This window comes from Microtus ochrogaster, unplaced genomic scaffold (genome assembly GCF_000317375.1).
Source record: "Microtus ochrogaster isolate Prairie Vole_2 unplaced genomic scaffold, MicOch1.0 UNK16, whole genome shotgun sequence".
Lineage (NCBI taxonomy): Eukaryota > Metazoa > Chordata > Mammalia > Rodentia > Cricetidae > Microtus > Microtus ochrogaster.
In genome coordinates, this window is record NW_004949114.1 from 3,528,963 (window position 1) to 3,551,907 (window position 22,945).

Consider the following 22,945-nt stretch of genomic DNA (forward strand, 5'->3'; position numbering starts at 1 on the left):
TACAATCTAGACATGCCTACCTCAGGGAGATACTTCTAGATTTTAGAATAAAGCTACAATCTAGACATGCCTACCTCAGGGAGATACTTCTAGATCTTAGACTAAAACTACAATCCAGACATGCCTATCAAGGAGATAGTTCCAGAAATAAAGCAAGATGAGAAATGGAATATTTCTAAGATCACAGAGGAAATATTTTTGCAAGACTCCCCACTACTTTTATTTTTGCCTCTGTGTATGAGAACTCAGCCATCAGAAAGCCCTTTGCCTACAAGTCGTGCCCTGTGACTGATGGCAGGTATCAAGGAAGACTCAACCAGGAGAAAGAAGACTCCCAGACGGACAGAGGCCCTGGGTGGGTGCAGCTAAATGAAAACCAAAGACAGTAGAGGCCCATAGAGGAATGAAATGAGACAAACCCGGTTCATTCCAAACTCACATGGCTGATAAGCTGGGCAAAGTACCAGAGGGGCAAGGCCTGGGTCGAGGGGTAGTAGAGTTGACAAGCTCAGAGGGTACTTGGTCAGGAAAGCCGTCTAAAGGAGGTGAGGGCCTCAGCTCCACGGGGTCTCTAGACAGGAGGACCGGTATGAGCAGCATTCAGGAGTATGAGAGCACAAGAAGCAGCTGCTTTCTGGGGATCAGGACGACAGTCTGGGCCTCTCTCCTTCAGTGTCAGAGAGGGAGGTGTGCCAATCTAAGGACACAGTCCTAAGCTCTTCGGTCAAAGCCACAGTTCCCAGCCAGTTCTTCCGGTTCTGCTGTTCAGATCCCTGGCTTCCGTTCACCCATGTGCCTCAGGTATAAGTCATCTCCATTACGGTAGCTGAGTCCCAACCTCCCTTCCCATGGAAGGAAGCAAGCCTAGGTCCAAGAGAACGAGGAGGGTCTTCACGGGGCTGTAAACCAGCACGGCCCAGAGGCAGGCGCCACAGCCACGCGCTGGTGTGTGCACCACGTGTCTCTGGAGGCCATTTCTTCTTCCTTCACATCTTCCAGGCCAGCGGGAGCCACTGTTGAATTGGAGAGCTGGAGGCGCCCGAGTTTTGGCAGAGTTCCTAGACTACAGCTTAGAGGGAGCTAAGAAGGCACAGGCTGACTGTGAGGCGAGGTGCCTGGTAGGATACGGCTGGTATAAGGTGCCGCAAGAGCGTGGAGCCGTGGCCCACAGGACCGCTCAACGGATGCGTAGTGATGGCAGAGCAAGATCAAGAGCAGCGCCTGGGTTCTAGAAGACAACAGTGGCCCTGCGATGTGAAGATGTAGGAGAGAGGATGTAGGTGAGAGGTATAGAGAGGACCTGGACAGCAAAGAAAGGACTGCTCTAAGAGCAAGGTCAGAGATCAATTGGTTTACCCGCTGCCCTACCCCTTCCATACCATGTGCCGGCAGCCAGCAGACCACAGATCTAGTCCGGCTGGCCCCACTCACTTTCTGCTGCCCTGACTCCTCAGGGGCTCCCTGGAGTAGGGACCTAGTCCTGGCTCATTTTCTGCCACCTTCATCTGATCATGCCTGGCAGATTTGAGCAGAGACTGGTATCCCTCAAGAATGAATGATTACTGTGGAGGCATGGGTGATCTTCCCCTGAAGTGGGGCTCCCGTTCTGAGCCCTCCCAGGAGGCTGAGAAAGCGGAAGAGGGACAAGGAGAAGGGCAAAGAAGAAAGAGGGGAGACTGACAAGAAAAAGGAGAGGCAAGAAGAGGGTAGGGGAGGAAGGCGTATAGTTAGGGAACGCAGCTGCCAGCACAGGCCTCCATGCCTTCTTGTATACTAAAGCCCTGTGCTGGTGATTTGGGGCAAGTGTGTCTTGGCTTGTACAGCTTCCTTGGTCCTCAGCCCACTTCATCCGTCTCCTCAGCCACCCTCCTCACCTGGGCCCTGCCACCCTAATCGTTCTGGTGGTCCCTCATAAACATACTGATTTCAAGGAAGGTGCCTTGTTCCATGTGTCTAGACTCACCTCAGCACACCTGTCTCAAGTAAACATGGTTTTTGTCGTGCTGGTGTTGTTCAGAGTCTATCTTCATGGAGTTAGACTCACTCTTATTCACTGACTGAACACAGAGGTTACCTGAGGCTACCATGTGTGCAGAGCTATATGGGAGATGTGCGTGGCCACTCACATGATAGCCCCACAAACCCGGGAGCTACAGCATGCTTCCTGTCAAAGCCCGAAACGTGGAGAGGCAAGCCCTTAGCACAGCTAGACAGCGCTGGCATGGGAAACCACCCTGCTCGTCTCCCCGCCCACACGGTCTTCACCATGAACATCCATTGGAAGATGCTTCCCCAGGAAATGTTCCTTCTAGGCCTTGCTTTCCTCCTTTCCACACATCTTGTCAAACATTTCCCAATCAGAAAACATGGAAATATTTTTTAATAAGAAGAAAGAAACACTGCAAATTGAGAAAGCTCTGCCAGATGAGCCATCTGGTTTTTGATTTAATAACCATCCAAAGAGGTGGACAGCGCTCCCTGGGAGGAGGTGGACTGTGGAGGGACTGGCAGCTGGCTCCCCTCAAATGCTGCTTCCTCTAGCAAGGTTGGGGGATCAAAACAAAGAAACCAGAGGCTGGGGGGACAGCCAGAAATGCGGGAAGGCTCAGCTGGTGTCACCCAGATGTCCTTGGACTCTGGCGGAGCTGCTTCCTCACCTCCTGGGGTGTGTGCTGTTAGCTCCTAGGGCAAGATTTAGATGTTCCTTGGAAAGTCGGGATGTCAAAGGGAAGCATTATTATATCTCTAAAATCAAAGTCGGCTTTTGGAAAACTGTGCTGTCTTTGAGTGTGAAGGGACCAGGGAGTGTCTTTCTGACCACGTTGTGGCGCGTGCTCTATAGGACTTGTGCTCGGCCTTTCAGTTGGTATTTGAAGATGTTTATAGAAGAAACTGTCTTTGGGGTGGAAATGAGCAGGAATAGCCCTGATGTCCCCTCGGGTGTTTACTTTTCAGCCAACTTTGAGTTTCAGTGACCTCTTCACACACTCCTCGTGTTTCCTCAGTGCCTCCGAGCTGAGGCCCACGAGCCCTTGAGAAATAGCTGCAGTGGCAGACTGGCATGCTGAGGATACTTGATGATTTGAGCCAAGTCGGGACGTGGACAAAGGCAGAAGTAAGGACCCCATGCTATGTCCCCTTCAGCAATAGCTTCCAGGCTCCCTCTGAGGAGCAGGCAGTAGCCAGGCACGCACACACGCCTTGCCATTAGCCAGAGGCAGAGGCCCTGCCGAGCCGGTGAGACTGCTCCCATGCCCTGTCCTGTTCACTGCAGCTCTTATGTCTGGGCTAGGAACAAAGTCAGTCCCAGCCTCCACTGGTCCTCTGCTTCCTGGGAGAAGCTAGTTTGGTCAGTTATTCTTTGGAGGTGTTTTGTTTCCTACATGTAAAAGGGGCAACAGTCCTCACTCTGCCGACTTTGTCCTGCTAGCTTGTGCCAGGGCTTTGTGACTAAATGGGCTCTTCCCTGTCTCCTTCCGTCCATTTGCTTAACAAACATTCATAGAGTATCCGGGATGCATCAGGAAGGGGCTGAGAAATAGGAACAACGAAGCCAAATATGTATCGTGTTGGGTAGTGTGATACATGGGGTGGGGGCCAGGACAGGAACTGGGGCGTGACAAGTGCATCAGGAAGGCCGGTAGGAACAGGGTGGCCAGGAGCCTTACCATGACACTGGCATGTGAACCAAGGGCTGCCATGTCTGGGGGAAGAGCCTTCCGAGCAGGAGCAGCAAGTCGGAAAGCCAGGAGATAGGAATAAAGCTAGGCTGTTGAGTTGCTGAGCCGAGGAAACAGGAGGCTCACGGCAAAGGGGCTCAAAGTGGTTCCACGGGTGTGGAGGGGTGGTTGCTAGGCATCTGGAAGGACTGGCTTTTGCTCTGAAGGACCCAGGGATGTCTGGCATGCCCTTTCCCCTGCTGTGGTGAAACCATGGTGGTAGAAGGTGTGGTTGTTCAAGCAGAGGCGGAGAGGCCAATCAGCCAGTACCTCCATGTCCGTGTGAGAAGACAAGACCATGCCCAAATGAGGAGATGAGTGCCCCCTACCGACTCTCTCCGTAAGGTGAAGCTGACAAGATTTGGTGGCACCAGGGGAGATAGAGAAGGGGCAGTGGCTCACCCAGAAGGCAGAGCGACCTGGAAGAAGAGGAAGCACTGTGGGGGAAGCTGGGCTTTCCTGAACAGAGGTGTCTAATGCTGCTTTCCCTCTGCATCCTGTGCCGCTGTCCTTGCCACTAGGACAGAGCCCCAGGTGGGACGCTTTTCCAGAGGCAGTCACGTGCCTCTATCTGTGTCCTGCACAGAAGGCTGCTAGCTCTTCCACACTCTAGTAAGAGAGGGAGGGATAGATTAGGCCTAGTTCCCTGAAGATAGGGCAGGGACAGGATTATCCAAGGTCATGAAGGACACTTTGGGTTTTCCTCCAGTTCTGCCAAAGCAAATCACACCCAGAAGACTGTCATGGCATGACAGCTGCAAGTGCAGGAGAGCCCTGTGTCAGGTGATGTTCTCACTCATGGGAAAGGAACTCTGCGAGCTGGTGTCCCCTTTCACTGGGAAACTGGGGACAGGTACTGCGTGTACCGTGGGGAGGGACCAAGAATTTGTGATCTTGTCCTTGTATTCACATTGACACCAAACAGGCTGGGGCCTTCCAGCTGCAGAGCCAGATCAACAGCTGGATAGTGCGGATGCTATGTGAGGTGGGCCAGAGCAACAGCTGGATAGTGAGGATGCTATGTGGTGTGGGAGTCAGGGGAGTTTGAGCTGGGTCTCATAGGATCAGTTAAGACAAAGGCAGACCAAGGGGAACTGAGAGATGTGTGCACCGGGCAAAGTTAGGACACCTTGGAAGCCAGAGGAAGAGACTCAGAAAACATGAAGAGGAAAGGAGGCGAGCAAGCTGCTGAAGACGCCAAGGACAAGTCGTTCTGAGGAAAGCAGGACAGCGGGGTCCAAGGCCACCCCTGATCCAGATGCATGCTGTCAAGTTCTTCACTGGAGATCTGAGCAGGAGAGCCCAGCTCTTTGCAGTGTCTACCGTGAGAAGCTGAGCATGGGAGGACAAGTTGAGGCAGTCATCCATCTGGAGGGAGGTTCTGCGCGAGGCCCGCCTGGCTTGACTCTTGCAACATTCCAACAAACAAAGCAACCCCAGACAAATGGCTGGAGCCACCACATCCCTCAGATCCATACGGAAAGACTCTGCTACGGAGAAGCTACTTTGCACAAGTGTCCAAACTCCTCTGGAGACAAAGGAAGAGCTGTGTTCTCTTCACTTGGGCTTCATTCCCATAACCTTGTTCTGGAATAGGTCACAACCAGTGTCAAGAAGCTGAGTTCTTATTAATAGTGAAAACCAACTCCAAGCTCGAAGAACTGGCAGCCACTTTGACAAAGTCAGTCTGCTGGAGACAACGGCTGGAGTCATTCCAGCATGCTTCACTGGGCGACTCAAGCTGGTATTGCATTCAGGATGGCACAGAAGCAGCCATAGCCATACCACAGACGTTTAGTGAGCACCTACTATATGATAGATCTGGAGGTGGTACCCAGAACGGGCTGCAGAAAAAACTATTATGTAACTGTAGGGTTACTAGGCCAATGGAATAGTATGAAGAACTCAGAAATAGAGCTACTTGCTCATGGAGGAAGCCCTGAAAGACAGGGGGAGGAAATCCAGTTTCGGATGAACTGTAGAGTCTCATAAGAGGGGTTTCTCAAACATCACACAAAGCACTAAGTGCAATGACAACAGAGAAATGCAAATTCGCTGTAGTCCCAAACTTCCATTAAAGATATCTGAGTACCAGCAAGGTGCCTCAGCGGGTGCTTGTCGCCAAGTCTGATGATCTGAAAACCATCTCTGTGGTCCACGTGATAAAACGAGAGAATCCTCTTCCACAAGTGTTCCTCTCACCTTCATATGCAAGCCGTGACATGTGTCCTCCAATAAAGTAAATACGATTGTCACCTCCATGGGTCAGGAATCCCAAGGCATCTTCAGTGGGTACCTTTGGCTCAAGATGTCTCATGAAGTTAGGGCCTTTCTCTCTTCCAGAGTTTAGGCATTCAAGGTCTTTCCTGTGCTTGGTGGCATGGAATGAACCCTCACCGTGGTGCTGGAGGCGATTTTTCATTGGCTTGCTTCAAGACATGGGCAGTGTCTTCTCTCTGGAGGAGCAATGCCAGAGAGAATAGGTGGGACATCACCAAGACAGAAACCCCACCTGGTGAGTCTAACTTCTGCTGAGAACCTCCATTGCTTCAGCTACATTGTATGTATTAGAAGTGAGTTACCAGTAGATCCGGGCATTCAAAGGACAGGACTGCAAAGGTGTGACTCCCTCGGGATGGAGATTGACTGGCAGCCACTTCAGAAGCTGCAGAACACACTGAGATGAAGAGGAGGAGAAAGAAACAGAGTCCAGGCTAATGATGGCTAGCAGGAAGTGGGATGGGGAGCTGTGGGAACACACTGGCAGGCGTGACAGTTGGGGTTGGTGGTCCTTCCTGGGGGCTTATTTTCTTGTTACATTCTGTGTATTTTCTTTATGTATTTGTGTGTTGTGTATCAGTTACTTTTCTTATCCCTGCAACAAAGATGCCTGGCCAAAGCAGCTTAAGGAGGGAAGGCTTTATTCTGGCTTCCAGCTTGGGAATGTAGCCCACTGTGGCCAGGGAAGCTCACTGTGTCCACAGGCAGGATGCAGAGACATGAATGCTGTAGCTTAGCTCCCTTCCTCCTGGCTCCCATCTAGGACCCCTGCCCTCGAGGTAGTGCTCTTGTGTGCAGGGTATCTCAGAACAGGCCCTTGCAGACACATGGAGGGGTGGTTCCTGGCTGATTCAAAACCCTGTTAAGTTGATGACAGCATGTAAACATCTTATTTTATAACAATTATTATTGTATCTTCCTTTACTTCGAGATTGTTATTGTTGTTTGCTTGCTTTGGAGACCAGGTCTCTATCCCAGACTGACCTTGAATTTGCTAAACTCTTGATCCTTCTGCTCCAGCTCCTAAAGACTGGGATCTGCTGATGTGGACCACAATCCAGTTACGTCAGAGCTGGATGTCAAGGCCAGGACTGTGTGTGTTAGCTGTCTTAGTTACTGTTCTCTTGCTGCAGAGGGACACCATGACCAAGGCTGCTTATAAATGAAACCAATTTAATTGGTGACTTGCTTATAGTTTCAGAAGGCTACTCTATGACCATAGAGCATGGCAGCAGACAGCTTACACCTTATCTGGAAGCTGGGGGCAGAGAGAGAAGGCCTGGGCCTGTTGTGGGCTTTTGAAACCTCAAAGTCCACCTCCAGTGACACACTTCCTCCAATGAGGCCACGCCTCCTAATCCTTCCCCAAACAATTCCACTGAGAACCAAGCATCCAACAGATGAGCCTATGGGAGCCATTCTCATTGAAACCACAGTAGGCAAGCACTCTGCCAACTGAACTGAGTCCTCAGTGCCTTGCATTGCTTTTATATTTGATATGTATGTCTGCAAAAACTTTTAGTATTTGCTTATCTGTCTGCTTGCTTATTTGTTTTAGTTTTTTTCTCTCTCTTTTGAGGTAATTATCTTACTGTGTAGCCCAGGCTGGCATTTGAACTCACTACAATCCTTCTGCTTCAGACTCTTGGACCCTGATTGCAGGCATGTGCCTCAGACCTGGCTTTCTGCAGAGCCTGTCCGGTCTGTGGTCCTGTGATGTTTTCCATGCACTCTTAGCTCTCCCCACTTAGCCATTTCCGAGCCTGTGACTTGCCTGGCCCTGCTGATGAGCCTGGCGGCTTCCTCCAGGGTCCTGAAAGCATGCATGGACTGCGTACGTCCGGGAGCTTTGGGTTTAAGCATTGTCTGTTCACTTCCAGGCTGGAAGGTGAAGGTCTAGTTCCCTGTCCCTCCCCTCAGCTCTTCCCGTCCCCGGTTCTTTTCTAATAACTCCATCTTATTTTGGTTAAACTAGAAATCAATGTTTATATCACTTAGTTGAGACCAATTTGATTCTATTCATCGTTGGATCTTAGAGTAAAATTTTCTCATTTTCCTTTCTCTGCAGAAGATTTCGTTTTCTCTAGAGTTGTTAGTGATCATTTTCCTTCATTTGCTTGCCTTTCTTCTATGTGCCCATCACTCGTTCAATTCCAAACCATAATGTTTGTTTGCACCTCTTTTGGAGAAGCTCAGGTTTCTCAGGCCTTTGAAACCTACCTCCCGGAGACTGGCCGCAGAGCCTCCCACCTTCGGGCCTGTCTTCCACAGCTACATCATGGTGTCCTGGCCTTTCCTTCTCTGTGGGATAGCCTTCTCTAACCCTGGTCTTCTTTCTCCTTGCCTTTGGAGAACCTAGCCCCATTGTGCTGGCTAGTTTTATGTCAGCTTGACACAAGCTAAAGCCATCTGAGAGAAGGGACCTCAACTGAGCAAACACCTCCATAAGATCTGGCTGTGGGGCATTTTCTTAATTAGTGATTGATAGGTGATGCCATGCCTGGGCTGGTGGTCCTGGCTTCAACAAGAAAGCAGCTAAACAACCATGTCGAGCAAGCTAATAAACAGCCCTCCATGGCCTCTGCATCAGCTCCTGTCTCCTGGTCCTGCCCTGCTTGAGTTCCTGTCCTTACTGCTTTTGATGATGAACAGTGATGTGGAAGTGTGAGTGACATAAACCCTTTCCTCTCCACATTGCTCTTGGTCATGGTGTTCCATCACAGCAACAGTAACTTCGTTACACCCACTATGGCTTCCTGGGGAAAACACTTTCTAGAGCCTGTGGATGGGCAAATGCCTCTCTCTCTCTCTCTCTTTGACTCAGTTAACCCTTTGATACTTGTCTATTGCTGTTACAAGGTACCATAGGCCAGGTAACTTACAGAAGAGTGTATCGGGGCTTGCAGTTTCAGAGGCTCCAGGACCATCATAGAGGCGAGCAGGGCAGCAGGCAGGCACACATGACCCTGGGGCAGCAGCTGGGCGCTCATCTCTTGAGACACAACCACAGGGCAGAGCTAACTAGAAATGAGCCTTTTGAAACCTCAAAGCCAGCCTTCAGTGACACACCTGACCTCTTGTCTCAGGGTCAACTATTGCTGTGATGAAACACCGTGACCAAAGCAGCATGGGGAGGAAAGAGTTACTTGCCTTACACTTCTATTGCACTGTTCATCATCAAAGGAAGTCAGGACAGGAACTCAAACAGGGCAGGAACCTGGAGGCAGGAGCTGATGCAGAGGCCATGGAGGGTGCTGCTTACTGGCTTGTTCCCATGGCTTGCTCAGCTTACATTCTTATAGAACCCAGGATCACCAGTCCAGGGATGGCACAATGCACAATCAGCTGGGCCCTCCCCCATCAGTCCCTAATTAAGAGAATGCCCGCAGGCTCGTCTACAGCCTGATCTGGTCCCATGGAAGGGATCTCTTTTGAGTCTCCCTCTTCTCTGATGACTCCAGCTTATGTCTGTTATGCCCAGATTACATAGATTCCCCCCCAAAGCCAACCAGGAGACTGAATCCTGTATGTGAAAGCAATTTATCCTTACACAAGTTTGCAAACTCAGACTCTCCCTATGTCCAATGTATTGGAGTGATCAGAGAGCCTGAGCTCAGTGAGGGTTGAGCTTTATAGTAGCAAAGGTGGGGGTGAGGGATTTCTAAGGTGCAGAACCCCTGAATGGCTGATATTTGTCTAGGGTGTCCTGGTGAAAAGCTATGGGTGTGTGTTGGCAGGTAATCCTATCTACAACAATTGGAACGTTAGGAATTTCCTTGGGATGGCCTGTTTCTGGATGGTACCTGGGTAGTCTCAGTTTGTGGTCTTTCTTGGAACCAGGTATTGCCCTAGGGTAAACTACTGAGACCTAGGTCTCTATTGAGCTTGTCATGGCTGGGTGCTACAACGTCAAATTGACATAAAAACCAACCAGGACACCCTCTGATCTTTCCCACCGACTGGGGACCAAGTACTCAAATGGGGCATTCTCATTCTGACCATCATAAATGGGTTTGGAATTCTGGTATCTCTTAGAAATTTTCTTTTCAATTTGCTATCAGATTTTTTTAAGTGTACAAATATTTTGCCAGCATGCATGTCTATGCAGCATATGTTGCCTGTGGAGGTCAGAAGAGAGCACTGGATCCCCTGGGCCTGGAGTTACAGATGGCTGTGAGCCACCATGTGGGTACTGGGAACTGAACCTGGGTTCTCTGCAAGAGCAACAAGTACTCCTAACTACTGGGCCATTCTCTGGCCTCATTTTATTTTAGAATTTTGGTGGATGTATCTAGCCTTCTAACTTCCAGTGTTCTGGGGTAAGCCAGAAGTCATTATAAATTTGTAATTTCTTTGTCTTTCACCTTCTTCCCTCCTGCTGCATCCAGGCCACAGAACCCTGCAGGATCTCCTTCCTTCTCCTGACATTAGGAACTTTCACAGCAACGTGCCTGGCTGGTCGCTGTCCATTGTGCTGGGGACTTTGGTTGCCACTCAGCTCTTCCGTTCTGGGGAATATTTGGATTTCTTCAGTGACGACCTCCCTCCCCCAACAGTTCTTTCTTTCTGAAACTATTCTCTGGGCAGTAGACAGATTCACGAGTGTCTCACTCTGTGCTCATTTTACTCTCTCAGTCTTCGGCCATTGGGAGACCTGCTCAATTTCTCTTCTGGCTCTATTCGATCGGCTTTTCCTAGGAGAGCAGCCATTTATTTTTAATTGAAAATAGAATCTTCTCTCATATAATAAATCTTGACCCCAGTTTCCCCTCCCTCGAGTCTCGCCTCACAGGTGCAATGTCTTATTTATCTCTCTTGCAGTATTAACTACAGGCTTCCTCCCCACCCTCCCACCCTCCCCACTCCGCCCATCCCTCACCAGCCCTGCCCAAGGGTTCTTCTCTGTGAATGATCTGTTGACCCCGACTCCTTTTCTTGATTTAAGTGACTAATTTGGTCTGTCTTCATGTGTTTGAGGCCTTCCTTCTTCAGGTATCTGGAGGTTACTGCTTGCTTGCTTATTTTTAAAAGTAAGGAACTTCAAACTTAGTTGTGAGAGATCTGCAGAACAAAGGTAGTTCTGTGTGTTTAATGAGAATCTCTCAAGCCATATTTTTTTCTTAGCTCTTATTTATTATGTAATATTAAGTAGAAAAAAGAAAGAAAGAAAACCGTCGTTCACCCTGATGGAAAAATTAGCAATTATAATAAATATTCTTGAGTTCAGAGAAAAAAATCCATCCTCAGCCCTTAGAGACAGACATGAAACTACTTTCTCCCCAAATTTCTCTATTGCAAAAAATAGCATGAGGTTAGTACGTGGCTGTGTGACATGTGTAAACCACTTAGAACTGTGAATAGGCCTGGAGCCGCTCTCTCCCTCCCACAGCCCTGAATCACCAGCTGATTGCTCTCTCATCACTTCCTGCTTGGCGAGCTGCACGTGGGTCTGTCTCCATCACAAGGCTTGCTTACTCCACAGCAGAGCCACAGCAAAGGTGTGTGTGTGTGTGTGTGTGTGTGTGTGTGTGTGTGTGTGCTGAATGAAAAAGAAACCTACACGAATAATTTTAAAAATCATAGAAACAAAAGCAGTTACATATCATCTTTTAAATGTTTTGTTTTTGAGACAAAGTCACTGTATCTAGCCCTGGCTATCCTGCAAGTCACTCTGTAGACCAGGCTGGCCTCCAGCTCACAGAGATCTGCCTGCCTCTGTATTCCAAGTGCTGAGATTAAAGCCATGTGTGGCAACACCTGGCTTGCCTTTATGGGATTCCCCTTTGAGCTCTGACCTCTGTACCCAGAGTTCACAGGTGGTGCAGTGTGGTGCTGAGGACAGCCACAGTGTAAGCTGCAGAATTTGCCAGAAAAGGACCAAGGAGCCCCCAGGCACAGCAAAGCAATCCTGTACACATTGCTGCATGTGCCACACACACTATTTTTGGTCACCTGGTTGGCATTAAAAGCCCTCCAGAGAAACCCTGTCTCAAAAAAAAAAAAAAAAAAAAAAAAAAGCTCCCCATTTCCCATTTCTTCTCCAGGTGCCCCCTGCCTGGGCTTGTGGGCAGTCACATCATGCTCAGATGGCCACAAGGGGCTTGTGCTTCTGATTCTTCTGTTCAGGGTCAAGTGTGTCCATCTAAACTGAGGACAGTCCTGCGGCTGCCTTGGTACACCCCTGCTGGGACTTTGCTCTGACATCATAACTCCTGCCCATCTCCGCCCTTCCCCGTACAAGCGGTTACTGCTGATAGGTGGGGGCACCTAATCTGGGCTACTGCATTACTGTTGCCCGTGGGCTATTTAAATCTTCCCATTAGCAGGAAGGAAACTGAGTCACAGAGGGATCTAAGTCACTGTCTACAGCTATGGAGCTCCATCCAGTGAAGCTGGCACTGGCCCATTCCCTGACACACTACCCCTCCCGACTGAACGTCAGTGTCCTCAGACCTGATCCGAGATGGCGTTCCAGAAAATACCCTGCCTAATTGGTGACACTGGCTGCACCCCTGCAGTGTTTGCATCTGCGCTCTGTCTCATTGTGCGGGTTCATTAGTCTTCTTCGGTGTCTTTCCCACAACTACCGTGTCTTGCTACGTTCCCAGTCCCAGGGCCTAGTTTTGTAGGCTACAGCCTGGAGTCTCATCATCTCCCAACATGCAGGAAGGGACTGCAGGCCAAAGGCCTGGTAGGACAGGCAAGCAGGACAGTGGACAGGTACCTGTCCAAGGCATGTCTCTCCAGGGTGGCCAGGGGAGCCGAACAGGCCAGCCTGCGGATGTGAGCCTGAAAGAAGCATCCACCAGGGTCCTAGGAGAGGAGCAGAGTATGGCTGGGAACTGGAGGCAGCCTGCTTTAAAACAGGGATCCTCAACTGTCCCCAGAAGTTACAGGAACCTGTGCCCTTGTACAGACAGCAGTGAAGACACTGACACCCACTGACGATTTGGGACTGGACTTGGGGGCAGGAGGCAGCTGCAGCCATAGCGACTCCGGCTATGCCCACACTTACCCTCAGATGGCTTCCTCACTGCGGTGCTGCCTCTTCAAGCGTCCTTCACCACAGACCTTCGCAGAGAGCCTTACCATGCTGCATTTCCTCCACCAGGCAACCTAGAATGGCCTCCGAGCCCTCTAATACCAGATGCAAGCATCTGCCCGTAGAACTCCAGGCCCCCCAACCTCTTCTGCACACTGGCCTCCCAAGCCCTCTCATGGCTTACTGCTGAAGCCCAGGTGCCCTCCTCTTGTGACCCTTTCTCTCACTCTAGGACACATGCCAGTCACTTCCCATTCTCTGGTGCACAGTGCAGCAGCAAAAGCCCATGGACTTTGATTCAGTTATTTCTTGTGTGTCTTTGGACAAGTTACTCAATGTCTCTGTGCTTTTAGCTGCTTACTTCAGCCACCTCAAGGGGCCCTGTAAGCAACAAAGCCCTTACATGCAGAGTGTCAGCTGTGCGGCAGGGGCTCAAAGCAAGGCATCCTCTGTACTCTGCTTTGGTGTTCAGCGTAGCTGCTTCCCTCTGGCCAGCAGCTCTTCCTCTTCCTTCAGGAACATACCCAGCCACAGCTTCACCTGTAGATGCCCCTGCGTGTCTCACTCATGGAGTTCCAAGCTCTCTTGTGCATGGAGGTCACAGCTGGGCATAGCCATGACTCCGCTGTTTGTATGCCATGTGTCAGTCTCCATGGTTACAACACTCTCCAGCAGCTGTCCCTGCTACCCAGACAGACCTCTCTGGCCCAGGCTCTGTTCCCGAGAGTGGCTGGGAGATGGACAGGAGTCCCATTGCACTGTATGCCGCTCACACTGGTCCGGTAGGGTGTCCCTATGAGGAAGGCTCTTCCGTCCTCTCCGGCTCCCCTCTGCCCCGCATGCTGAATTGGAGGTCCTTTCCCCAGGCCTGCAGGAGAGCTGCAGCTCTGTCCCTCTGTGTCTCAGTGCCACTGTCACAGAGCACCACAGACAAAGCCTAGTTCTGATGCTTTGAGAGGCCAGAAAGTCCTCTGTCAAGGTGACAGCAAGTTTATGTCTGGGGACACACCTTGTTGCTACATCCCCCAGAGGGAAGGCAGGCTGTGTCCTCGCAAGTAGAAGGCACAAGAGCGAACCAAGCACACTGATGTATAAACCTCTTAAGCCAGGTGAAGGGTCACAGGCCTGAAGTCCTGTCACTTGGGAGATGGGGGACGAAGATCAGGAGTTCAAGGCTGGCCTGAACTATGTATTTTAAAGGAAAATTTACATTTTATTCCTGCATGGTTTTATCCAAAGCCTTCCTACCAGCAGTGAAAGGAGTCTACGGTGCACTGCAAATCCGGACTCAGCCGCTGCAGGGGGCACCTGGGTGGGCTGCAGGACCCTCAGGAGCCTAGAGAGAGATGTCACTGTCACCGCTGCACCTTCCTCAGCATGTGCCCATGTCCCCAGCCTCTGCTCCCAGAAGTCATTTCACATTTAACCCCTGTCTCCCCTTGGCAGGTACCACGACCAGCAGGACGTGACCAGTAACTTTCTGGGCGCCATGTGGCTCATCTCCATCACGTTCCTGTCCATTGGTTATGGGGACATGGTGCCCCACACATACTGCGGGAAAGGTGTCTGCCTTCTCACTGGCATTATGGTGAGTACCGGCCCACGGCCCTGCCCTCGAGGTGTTCCAGGAACACAGAGGGGTCTATTTGGGGACCAGGGAGGGGTGTTAGTCACTAAGACCCTATGCCTGTCCTGTACATCAAAAGGCAAGTGTGAACTGCGTGTGCAAACCTAGCTTTCAAAGCCCACCCCCAAGTGAGCTGAGATTGGTTGCCGCTCTCATCCTTGGTTCGCTACCAGGGAACACCAGGGTTGTGATTTACCATGCTCCTTCCTGTGTCCCAGGTTCCACAGACCTCGGTACCAGTTCTCATCGAGTGAGTTTAGCTAGAGCTCAGAAATATAATATTGAGGCGGCCTGAAGGGACCCACGCCCTGGATGGGGTTGGCTGCTGGCATGAGTCCTGGTTTGCCCACACGGCTCAGGGCCAACTCTTGACTTTCCCAGGCTTTGTCTTCCACGTGTGCGCACTGGATTGCTGGCTGAGTGCCAATGCTTCCAGCTCGGGTATCTGATAAGGCCAGCAGGTCTCTAGGCGCCCAGCACCGAGGTCTAATCTTCCTACCCTCAGCCAAATGCCTCGGATCCAGGGGCTCTGAGACACACATGTCCCTTGCATCACTGGGGCTGTGTGCAGCATCTAGGAGGGAGGTGATGTGTGTGTTAGACACAAGAGCTGAGTTTTCACTATACCCTCACTGTGCCCTCTGACCGGGCATGCTTACACTCTCCTGGGTGAAGTGAACCTGGGCACCTGACTGCCCTCCTCGCTGGCTCATGGGCCCCAAGAAGTAACTAATGTGACGGTTTGGGGTAAACAATGAGAGCTGTACCCAGGCCATCCCTACTTTTGAAGTAATTGGGGTTAGGGGATACTTTGGAGGTGGGACAGGCAGTGTCCTCTTTAATGCCCTACTTGGAGTCTTAGAACCAATGCCAGACTTCCTTCTTTGAGCCCAGTTGAGACCCTCTTCTCAGAAGAGGAATGACTTCGAGGAGAGGGCCCACAGTTAGTCCTGGGGCACTGAGGTTGGTGCTGGAGTGGCAGGAGAGATAGGGTGGTTGGAGCCTGGTACGAGGTCCCCATGGGTTGGCCCCCCACTTTCCTGTCACTGCCTTGCTCTGCAGCCCGCTCTGTGCTGCAACGCCCTCCTTTTCGGGGCTCCTTTTATCTCAGCTCCTTTCTCACTGCTCCCAGGAAGCAGGACAGCTCTTCCTGCAGGGCAGTGACCTGTCTGCAGAAGGGAACGTTCTAGCTAACTCCATCAAGGGAGGAGACACTGTCCTTCTCTGCTCAGTATGGTGGCCATCAGAGCTGATGCTGGTGGGTAGGAACCAGGGGAGACCCCAGGGCAGTGGATGGCTGGCCACAGCCTCCTGTTCCTTCCAGCCCCAGAGCAGGGCAGGCCCGTGTGAGCAGGCTGCCTGGAAACAGCTGGTAGTGACAGAGGCATAGCGCCAGGCTGGGATAAATCACGGTAAGTGTAAGGCTTTAGAACAAACACCTCCCATCGTTCAGTAGGAGTCTGTCTGGCACAGCTCCAGCTGTCACCAGGAAACCAGGCAAAGACTCTTCCTACCCGAAAGGAGCAAAATATCACCTGAGAGCTGTGCCTTTCCTCCTCAGACTCCTGGAGTGGGCTCCGGCCCCACCCCAGCGCTCAGGCAGGGTGCTCAGAGCCATGCTGCCAAGAGGTGGATGGGCCCCTGTTATTTTTAAATATCAGCCATTCTCCCTCTCAGCATGGAGCTGTGCCCCATCCAAGAAGCTGCCCAGGCCCACTGTTTCCCTGGCTCCCTGGCTTCACGGCTCTTGGTTTCTATTCGAAAGCCTGGTAAAAGCACAGAAAGCCCTGGCCCAAGACACTGCTTCTCCCTAGGCAGTGTGGCCACCCCACCTTCCAGCACCCTTGGTGGCTGCGTGGGCCCACAGTGTTCCTTGTGGATGGCAGTGGGATCCAAGTGGGAAGGACCCGCAGGTGAGGGACCCCGCACTGCTTCCTGTATGACAGTTCCAGCCCAGGCCTTTCCTGGGAGTACTTTGCACAAAGCCTGGCTTCAGGAATATAAGCTTTTTCCCCACAAAGGCTCCAGCGTGAGACATTGCCTCTGTTCACTGCCATTCACTACGCACTCGGGAAGCCTGGTGGCTTTTTTTTCTATTCAACGTGACTCTCCAGCTGAGTCATTCCTTTCTAGGGGCTCACATTGCTAAGGCTACCCCGCCCTACCCCCAACATGATGTATATCTCCTGATTATTATTCCAAGGGCCTTGACTAAAGGTAGGGCTTCCTGTTTGGTTACCATGGACACCACAAGGCCAAGGCAAGGACTGCACAGGAAGGGAAAAGGAAGGATTTAGTGTGCCTGCTGCAAATGGCCTTAATCGTTGTTTTCCTCTGGCAATCCAGCAAGTGCATAATTACCGACCATTAGGCAGAGCATGCAACTGTCTGGACAACTTGACACTGTTGGCATAGGCCTGGAGCATTTGAGAGTTGGCTCATTAACACCAATCCACCTTGAGCTGCAGCATCTGCCCATGAGGAAGGATACTTTACAACATCCACCCAGAAGGGAAACAGGCTCTGCTTCTGTTATCTGGGAGAGCCTCGGGGACCCCAGAGACTCCGCTTCCCAGGGATGCTCTCTGCCACCCTGGTGTGGGTTGTGGACAAACAGGCCTTGAAGCTGTTCCCAGCAGTGTCCTGCAGGAGAGGTGACACAGAGCCAGTGACTTGGGCGCAGCATGGGAGTGGCCTGTGCGGTGTCTCTCCGCACACAATGCCGCAATGCCGCAGGCCGCCCTCCTCCATTTGTCATTTTCACTTATGTTTTATTTCCTTCAGGGCCTCTCCAGTTAAGAACACCTCATACTTTCCCCCTTGGGAAACTTGTTTTTCCAGCATCTAAGATTTTCCAGCTGGAAATCTTTCTTGCAAGCAAGAAGTAGGAGGCCTGGTGTGGAGCAGTTGGGGTCCGGGTTTCGGCCCGAATCTGCTGACGATTTAGACATGTTCACCCCGAAGACACCCCTTCTCTGATCAGTCTGCGTCACTCTGCCAACTGTATACCTTGGGAAGTCTGGCCTTGTCGGAGGCGGGTCCTCTCCCTCCGTGGGAACAGGGCTTGGGTAGAATGAGCTGAACGTTCCCGTTGATACCAGCGGATTCAGGTCTTGGCATCTGAAGGCAAGAGGGCAAGTCACAGATTTGCTTTTCATTCTGATCCCACAGAAGTCATGACAGCAGCTGCCACCTCCCTTATTCCACCCCACCCTCTACTCACGCGCTCCTCTGTCCCCCTCTGTCCACCAACATCAGCAGATTCTGCACCAGGACGACACGAACCCCACTAAAGTTAACCAGGTCCCTGATGGTTCATTCACCTGTTACACTAGGCTGCACCATGGCCAAACCTTGCAAACACTCTGAGGTGACAAATGAGATCCTGGGGTGACTCTTGGAAGCAGGGAATACAGACTATGAAACTCAAACCCACAGGGACAAACAGGGCTGGGCCAGGGGGAAGAGAGGGTCCCCTGACGCCTCTCTGTTGGCCTCTGAGGAACTCGGGTTGAGCACTGGCCTCTGACTTAGGCTGTGCCCTCCCTTCCTCTCACTGCTCTGTTCGTCTTTCTTTTTCCTCTCTCCTTTCCTGTTTTCTCACTAGTGCTGGTTAGAATATGGTTAAACTTCTCCTCTAGCTCATTCCCCATCTCCTCCTCCCCCTTCTCGCTTCCTCACTCTCATCCTGGGAAGGACTAGCAGCCTGGCTCTTACTACTCCACACCATTTTTCTGAGGGCTGCTGATGTTCGATCCCACATCCACAAAGTTGTCTCTTAATCCACATTAATAGCTTGGCATTATCATTTGTGACCTCCCTAGTTACATTTAGACAATGAATAATCTAAAAGAAATCAGAGCGTGCAAGCCAGCAGGATGACACATTGGCTAAAGGCATACTGCCAAGCCTGACAACTGAGTTCAGACCCACGGACCCATAGGTAGAAGGAGAGAACTGGCTTTCTCAGGTTGTTCTCTGACCTCCACATGTGCACCATGCGCTCTCTCTCTCTCTCTCTCTCTCTCTCTCTCTCTCTCTCTCTCTCTCTCTCTCACACACACACTCGCACACATGCAGGCAAATAATTAAATTTGATAAATTTTTAAGTAAAATTGTATCTGCTGAAGCTGGAATGATATTAAGAAGGTAGCGCCCTCTGGAAAAACAGCTACAAGAGAGTGTTTACATTTTTAAGTTGAAAGAAATTGGGCCCTGGGATTTAGTCCACTTTGCTGCATCTATACAAAAAGAATGTAGGATGGATAGTTCCTTAGTTAAAGCACTGCACTTCCTATTAGCAGTTCTCTGGAGTCAACCAGCTCGGCTATGGGTCCGGACTACAGGGCTTCTGTATAGACCCCAGCAATTGGAGCATGACCAATTCTGTTGATGATGTTCCCAAGATCCATGTAGCAAAAAGGGGACTCTCTCTTCAGATGTCACCCCAGCTTTCCCCGGGTGATTTAAGTGGAATTATTTCTGAACCTGGGGAACCTGGGAAGAGCCCTCTCCTTCTGATGTTCCATTTTTTAATCCTGGACACATCCTTCTTTTTGGAAGTTCCATACAAAGGGGAAGGTTGATGTTGGCTCTGCTCGAGAGGAGAGGGAGCATGCATCCTCCCTCCAGGACGGTTTCTTTTAAGCTATTTTTGCTTTTGGCAGTCTAGCTAAATTGATTATAGCTATAGACTGGGCTGTCCAATTGCCCATATCCTCTGAAAATTGGGCACAGAGTCTCCAACAAGTCACAGATGCCAAGAAAACACAGCTATCCCCAAACAAATGGGCAAAATGAGGTCAGAAAGAAAAGTTTACAGACTGGGCACTGGGCCTGAACTGGGCGGCCAAATGGACGGTGTCACATACCTGTGTTAGTGAGACCCTGTGGAGAGTCTCTTTCCATGGCAGCATCTCACATGAGATGCCGTCATCAGCGAGGAGAAATAGGGCAGTGTTGAAGGAAATGCATTTGTCCCAACTCTGCTGTAGACCGTAGTGTTTCCGAGAAATATTCTCCTCGTTTCTCACCACATTATAAAACCTATTAAGCCAAAGGTGTTACTAGTGCATTCCTCCCCGCAGCATCTCACACTGCTAACCTCGGCTCCTGAGGCACGGAAGACTCACTGCTGGCACTCCTAAGTCTGCCACCTCTTCCCTAGGTGGTGGTCAGGGTGGTACCCATGTTCAAGGAGAGGGCAGTGGTGTGTGACGAGAATCCAGGAATGGTTTTCATTGGCCACCAGAGAACCAGGCAAAGGGCTTCTGTATCTTTCCTCAGGACACACAGGCCACCAAGCTTCTAAACACAGGGACATACCACTTTCCTGTTCCTGCTCATTGCTCAGTCAGGTGCAGAGCTAAAGGACCAGGCAGGAAAAGGGGTCCTCCCGTTCCGTGGCTCAGCTCAAGCCTGCCGCTTTGCCTCTCCTCTGCTGTGCTCTCCTGTGGGGCTGGGGAGGGGGAGGGTGTGGGGGGCAGGTGGGGGCTACCTGAGCAGACTAGGAACATTGTTCTGTAGAGGCTGAGGCTGCCCCTCTTAGTCATCCAAATCCTGGCTGCAGGCAGTAGCGTTGTCACCTTTAAAATTCCTGCGTGTTGGTGAATGCATGCGTCTCCTTCTGGAAGCCAGTTCCTGGTGCTGAGTCACAGCCTAGAGCCTTAAGGAGAAAGACCCACATGTGGGGCAGGCACTGTAGTTGACGCCTATCCAATAGTGTTCCCTTTAGGAGGCAACACTCATCTTTGGGGAGAATGCATTGCCTCTCCATTTAGCTAATTCTCAGGACTTCCCCAACTGTGCACTCCAGCCCACACAGGGCTGTCTTTCCCTGGGCCTGCTGGGCTGGAGCTGGTGTGAGCTCAGGACAGCATGAGACAGATAGGCAGGCTTCTATGTGCTGGATCCTCTGTCATTTGCTGCACTGTGCAGGAGCCTGACTGCCCATGGGTTTAAATCCCCCAAAGACTCTTCCTAGCCATATAGTGCCGAGAATTAGCCGGCTCTAAGAAGACTCATCCCCAGTTGGGGTCACAAGACGAGAAGCATTGTAGACTGCTTCTTGGGTGGGGATATCAGGGCACAGGAGGGTTTCGACAGGCTTGATGGAATACCTTGACCAGTCAGAGCCCCGGAGTCTTGTACCTGCAATGCCCACACTGAGCACAGGGCTCCCTGAGTCTTGTGCTTTGCCCTCCTAACTGTGTATTCTCTCTCCTGGGGCCTCTGACGTTCTCCGGCAGGGTGCAGGGTGCACTGCCCTTGTGGTGGCTGTGGTTGCCCGCAAGCTCGAACTCACCAAAGCAGAGAAGCACGTTCACAACTTCATGATGGACACTCAGCTCACCAAACGGGTAAGACGCCTCATGACCATACCTTCATGTCAGAAAGAGACCACACACCAGGTGTGGATGAGCAGTTGGGGGAGCCCCAGCTCAGGCCTTCGGCTCCTCGTCCACGAGTGAATCCCATCAGACCAGGCGAGCCACCATTAAGTCACTGTATGTGTCAAGCAACCAAATCATTTTCCTGGTGATTAGATAAATAGCACACAGTCATGGAAGCTGCCTCCCTGCCTGATGGGGCCACATCAATCAGCCAGTATGGTGCTGTTTTTTCTATGCTCAAATATTTTCATGATTCTCATTAAGAAGGGCAATATAAAGCCTTAAAATTATCCTGGATATATATCTAAAGCCAACCCCTTTGTAAAAGCCATTTAAAGAGATCATTGCAGTAGAGCCCACATCCCAAATATTGTTGCTTATCAAAATGGCATCATCCGGCTTTCCCCTTTGGGTTTTCTGGATAATGGCTCTCACTTGTAGCCTTATGAGCATGGCTTAGGAAGAAGGTAAGTTGAAAATACAGGAATGGGCGATTAGCTGCTGCTCACACACTCCCACTGGGTTGTCAGAGCAAAGGAAGACCATTTAAGCCAGGCACAGCGATCCCAGAACACAAGCGGCTGAGGGAGGAGGACTGTTTCAAGTTTGAAGTCAGACTGGGCCACCTAGCAAATCCTGCCTTAAAACAAAATGAAAGACAAGCAAAAATTAATAAGGCTCCTTTAGAACAGAGAAAGGATAAGGCTTCTGGGAACAACAGACCCAATAAACTAGGTAGGAGCTGTTTCTTCAACGACAGCTTTCATGCAATCTTGAAACAAGTGGCTGCCTGAAGGGTAGTCAGGTGTATGACCTCGTGAGAGGCTGCTCTTCTCAAGACACAAAACCAGGACCCCGTGCCCGACTCAGACCCTGGGCCCCAGGGAAACATGTTAAGGGGACATGAGTCCACAGCAAGTCTACAGTCTTAGCTGAGGATTTGAAGGCTGCATGAATTCTTCTGTGACTGACGTTCCAAAGTGGTAAGAATGTTTCTGTAATAGAGACAGGCAGGAAGACAGAACAAAAACAGACCTGAGAAGGAGCCGGCGGCTGGCTGGGGGAAGCCAGTACAGTGTGCGGTTGCCAGGGTCTCTCAGCTTCTCAGCAGAATTGTTTACAGCCTTTGATTGTTGGGTCTTTGATTGGGGCTTCTTTAAAAGAGCTACCATGGATATGAACCTGTACAAGGAAATTTTTCATATCGTTGGCATGCAGACCACAGGAGCATCATGGCCCCCAAGCCACCAGCCAGACAAAAACACAGAGCTCCAGCGTGACAGTACGTGGTCCTGCCACCCAGCAGCGCTCACAGCAAATGCTGCGAGCACCCTCATCCTCAGCCCCCTCTCCGAGTGTGCCACGGACACACTCAGCAGCCGGGGAGGCTAGGGGTGTGAACTGCCCAGGTGCCAGCGCTAGGGGTGTGAACAACTGCCCAGGTGCCAGCGCTAGGGGTGTGAACTGCCCAGGTGCCAGCGCCCTCCTGAGTCAGCTCAGCTTCCCACTTCGCAGCCCCACAAGCCAGGGAAGAGGGGTTTTGCCTCCCGCTCTTCTCAGAGGTTCTTTGCTAAGAACGGGAACGTTAGCATTCTCTGTTTACTCTCCTTTGTCCTTTCCATTCTTCACCCAGTAAATCAGACACCAGAGGGAAATAAAACCAAGGAAAGCCGGCTCTCTCGCGGGCCGGGGAAGTAAGCACATTTTTTTTTTTCCTGCACTATAATTGTAGAAGGAGATGAGGTTGTGGTTGCTAATTTCAATCTTTCAAAAATAATTCACTAAAATCATCTTCAAGTTCAGTCACTTTTGGAGGAACAGGGCTGAAAATCAAATCCACAGATATTTATTGCTCATCTGTGAGTGCAAGGTGCCTTCTTAATCG

General features: G+C 50.9%; 1 protein-coding gene across 2 annotated transcripts in view; it reads left to right on the plus strand.

Annotated features, from left to right (window-relative positions):
* Positions 1-22,945, plus strand: part of Kcnn3 (potassium calcium-activated channel subfamily N member 3) — a 150,582-nt gene that overhangs the window by 105,793 nt on the left and 21,844 nt on the right. For both annotated transcript variants that reach the window (XM_005367190.3, XM_026789231.1), the window contains exons 4-5: positions 14,488-14,629; positions 20,917-21,027. In XM_005367190.3, the coding sequence (XP_005367247.1) occupies positions 14,488-14,629; positions 20,917-21,027 (253 nt within the window). The remainder of the gene's footprint in view (positions 1-14,487; positions 14,630-20,916; positions 21,028-22,945) is intronic.